The sequence below is a fragment of the Sinocyclocheilus rhinocerous genome, unplaced genomic scaffold, assembly GCF_001515625.1.
Source record: "Sinocyclocheilus rhinocerous isolate Xijiao unplaced genomic scaffold, SAMN03320098_v1.1 scaffold2236, whole genome shotgun sequence".
Taxonomy (NCBI): domain Eukaryota; kingdom Metazoa; phylum Chordata; class Actinopteri; order Cypriniformes; family Cyprinidae; genus Sinocyclocheilus; species Sinocyclocheilus rhinocerous.
In genome coordinates, this window is record NW_015623569.1 from 134317 (window position 1) to 137913 (window position 3597).

The following is a 3597-nucleotide window of genomic DNA, read 5'->3' on the forward strand; positions in this document are numbered from 1 at the left end:
AAAAAAAATAAGTGTACTCTATTATGGCGCACAAATTTTATACTTAATATACTAAAAATGATTTTATAAAACGGAGAGTTCCGGTCCTTGATTCTGATTGGCTGAGCCGCGTTCGAAGCTGTTGTAAATCAAAACCCTTCCTCGTGAATCTGAGATCAATGCAGGTTATGAATGTTGCTTTTTATTCACCGAATGATCTCCGTTTCTTTTTAAACACCTTTCAGCAATTCAGTGATAAATGAAGAAACTGAAGGACAAATGTAATAATCTCTATTAATATGAGCTCAAAAAACGACATGAACAATAAGTATGGAAAATAAGTCATTATAAATTAATAAGATAATAGTTAATTGTTCATTATTATTAATAATATAAACTTATAAGTTTTATAATTAATTTATATTTAATTATTAAGTAATATACTATTAATTTAATACAGTTATAATTATTTTAATGATTAATATAACTAAAGAATAATTATAAATAATGATAAAATCGAGAAGAACGGCTGTTTGAAATAGTTTAAGGTTTAAAATAGTTAAGCATTTATAGACAACTCGGAAAGGTTGATCAAGTACACGTATTACAATCTAGTTATTGCAATATACAATCTTTTTTATTGCAAATAACAATAAAATATGCTTCAGAAGATTTTAAAGCAAATGTTCAGTGTCTATAAAAGCACTGTTTTCACCATGTATTTATATTTAACGAGATTTTCCATCATGTTTTTATTTTTTTATTCTAGTTATGTATTTAATTTAATCTATGTGATCATATATAATTTTGTAATATCATTTATTTTAATCGAATTGCTATTTATTATGTAAATCTGTTATTTTTTATTGTAATTATTTTCTCATTTATTTTCTTATTCCCTTATACTAATCTTATTTGTACATTTTTTACACTGTTTTTCTGTAAACTTCTCTTTAGAATGTTTTTAAAGTGTCTCTGTCTCTTTAAAAGCCCCCCCCCCCCGCGAGATTTTCCATCGTTTTTATTTGAGTTATTTAGTCATTCTATAATTCATTTTATAATATAATTCATTTATTTTAATCCAATTGCTATTTATTATTCAAATGTATGTATTTATTTAAATCTGTTTTTTTATAATTATTTATTTTGATCTCATTTATTTTCTTATTCACTTATATTAATCCTATTTGTACTTTTTTTTGTTTTGTTTTTTACACAGTTTTTCTCTAAACTTGCTTTAGAATGCTTTTTAAGCGTCTCTGTCTCTTTAACAGCACTGTTTTCCCCCGCGTATTTACATTTCGCGAGATTTCCCCACTCCTCGCGAGACTTGGCGTGAACCCCCGTTTGCAAGACGCGCGTTTCCCCCGCAGAGGAGCGCGTCGCTCGCTCGCTCGTGTTTGACGCTCGTCGGTCGGTTGGCGCGGAGCGACGATGTGGATCCAGATCCGCACGATCGACGGCAAAGAGACGCGGACGGTGGAGGATCTGTCGCGCCTCACGAAGATCGAGTCTCTGCGCGTCAAGATCCGCGACATCTTCCAGGTGAAGCCGGAGCAGCAGAGGCTCTTCTACCGCGGGAAGCAGGTGAGACGCGCGTCTTGCTCTCGCAGCTGATCCGGATTCATCCAGAAAACTTCCTGCTCGGAGCCGCGCGCGATCCACTGGTGCGCGTCCGTGACGCTCGCTCCCGCCCCCGCGCGCAGCGCTGACTGACAGCTGGATGTCACGCGCGTTCACGAGTGTTCGTCACACACATGTTCAGATGTAAACACGACTCTGGAGCACAAAACCTGCCATAAGGGTCGATTTTTGGAAATTGAGATTTATGCATCATCTGAAAGCTGAATAGATAAGCGTTGCATTGATGTATGGTTTGTTAGGATAGGACAATATTTGGCTGAGATACAACTATTTGAAAATCTGGAATCTGAGGGTGCAAAAAAATCTAAATATTGAGAAAATCATCTTTAAAGTTGTTCAAATGAAGTTCTTAGCAATGCATATTACTAATCAAAAATTAAGTTTTGATATATTTACGGTAGGAAATGTACTAAATATCTTCATGGAACATGATCTTTACTTAATATCCTAATGATTTTTGGCATAAAAGAAAAATGTATAATTTTGACCCATACAATGTATTGTTGGCTATTGCTACAAATATACCCCAGCGACTTAACACTGCTTTTGTGCTCCAGGGACACACATGTGTGTGTGACTTAACTAGTCTAACTAGTATAACTCATTATTCAGGGGTTAATGCTGGTTAAGAGCTGGAAATCATTTACGGACCCCCAAATATGACCATTTTAGAATTTAAACGGCAGCCATACCGTTATATTATCTCGTATAAAAACCCAGTACTGTGGAAAATTCATATTATAGATATGCATAAAAATATTATTTAAAAAATAGCTACATTAATACTCTGGGACTATTAAAAGTATTACTTATTTGTATATTTATTATTATTATCAGTTGGTTATTATATACTCATTTTAATATTTTATTTATTTACTTTGATCTATTTAATATATTTTTTGTGTAATTGTTATTATTTATTATCCTAATCATTTATTTAATCTGTTTAACCAAATTAATTTAACCTAACTTAATCTGTTTAATTATGTATTTTAATCCAATTGTTATCAGTTATTATTGTAATAATTTATTGATATTATAATTCAAATAGTTGTTTATCATTCTAATAATTTCTGTAGTTTACTCTAATTGTTATTATTTATTTTTCTCATTGTTTATTTATTTTAACGAAATTGTATGTATCTGTTCTAAATATTTATTTATTTTAATCTCATTATTATTATTATTATTTATTCAAATTATTTATTTATTTTAATCTAAATCTTATTATTTTTTATTCAAATTATTTATTTATTTATTTTAATCTAATTCATTTTATTTCTGTTTTATTTTCTGTTTATTTATTTGTACATTTTTGCACTGTTTTTCTCTAAAATTTTTCCACGGACCGCAACAGATATCCATTGATATCCAAGATTCTCATCATTCACTAATGTTAATTAGTCTTTTGGCAGGTGCTGTTTGATTGCTAAAGTTTAATTTAACTATTAAAACGAATACAGAAAAATTACAAAGAATTGAATTTGAGTTGAAAAATAAAAGCTCTAGCTTTTTCTTGAACTTTTAATAACTTCTTGTTATAAACTTTTGTAAAGTTTAATCATTCAATTAATTAGACAAGCTTTTTGATTGCTAAAATTTAATTTAACCATTAAACACAATCCATAAAATAAAACTGGAATTTAAAATTTAATTTAGGAAAAAAAAAAAAAAAAAGTAAAGTGCTTTATATAAAAAAATGAGTAAAAAACAGTAATCGTACGATTTTAGCAAATGGCTGCAATATAACAAAGAGTGAAAAATTTAAGGGGGTCTGAATACTTTCCGTACCCACTGTATATATATAAAAGCAAAAAACAATTAAACAGTAAGAACTGAAAAATAAACGTAAGACTAATGGCGCTTTTCCACTGCGTGGCACGGTTCGGCTCGGTACGGTTTGCGTTTCCACTGTAGTTCAGTACCGCTTTAGAGTGGGCGGGATTATTCACATGTCGTTATAGTTGCGCCGCC

General features: G+C 30.6%; 1 protein-coding gene across 1 annotated transcript in view; it reads left to right on the forward strand.

The window, feature by feature from the left end:
• The first annotated feature begins 1267 nt into the window (after positions 1-1267).
• The window catches only part of LOC107712531 (E3 ubiquitin-protein ligase UHRF2-like), an 18631-nt gene continuing 16301 nt past the window's right edge, over positions 1268-3597 (forward strand). Inside the window, exon 1 of the mRNA XM_016517868.1 lies at positions 1268-1566. Within this exon, the coding sequence (XP_016373354.1) occupies positions 1414-1566 (153 nt within the window). The 5' untranslated portion in view covers positions 1268-1413. The remainder of the gene's footprint in view (positions 1567-3597) is intronic.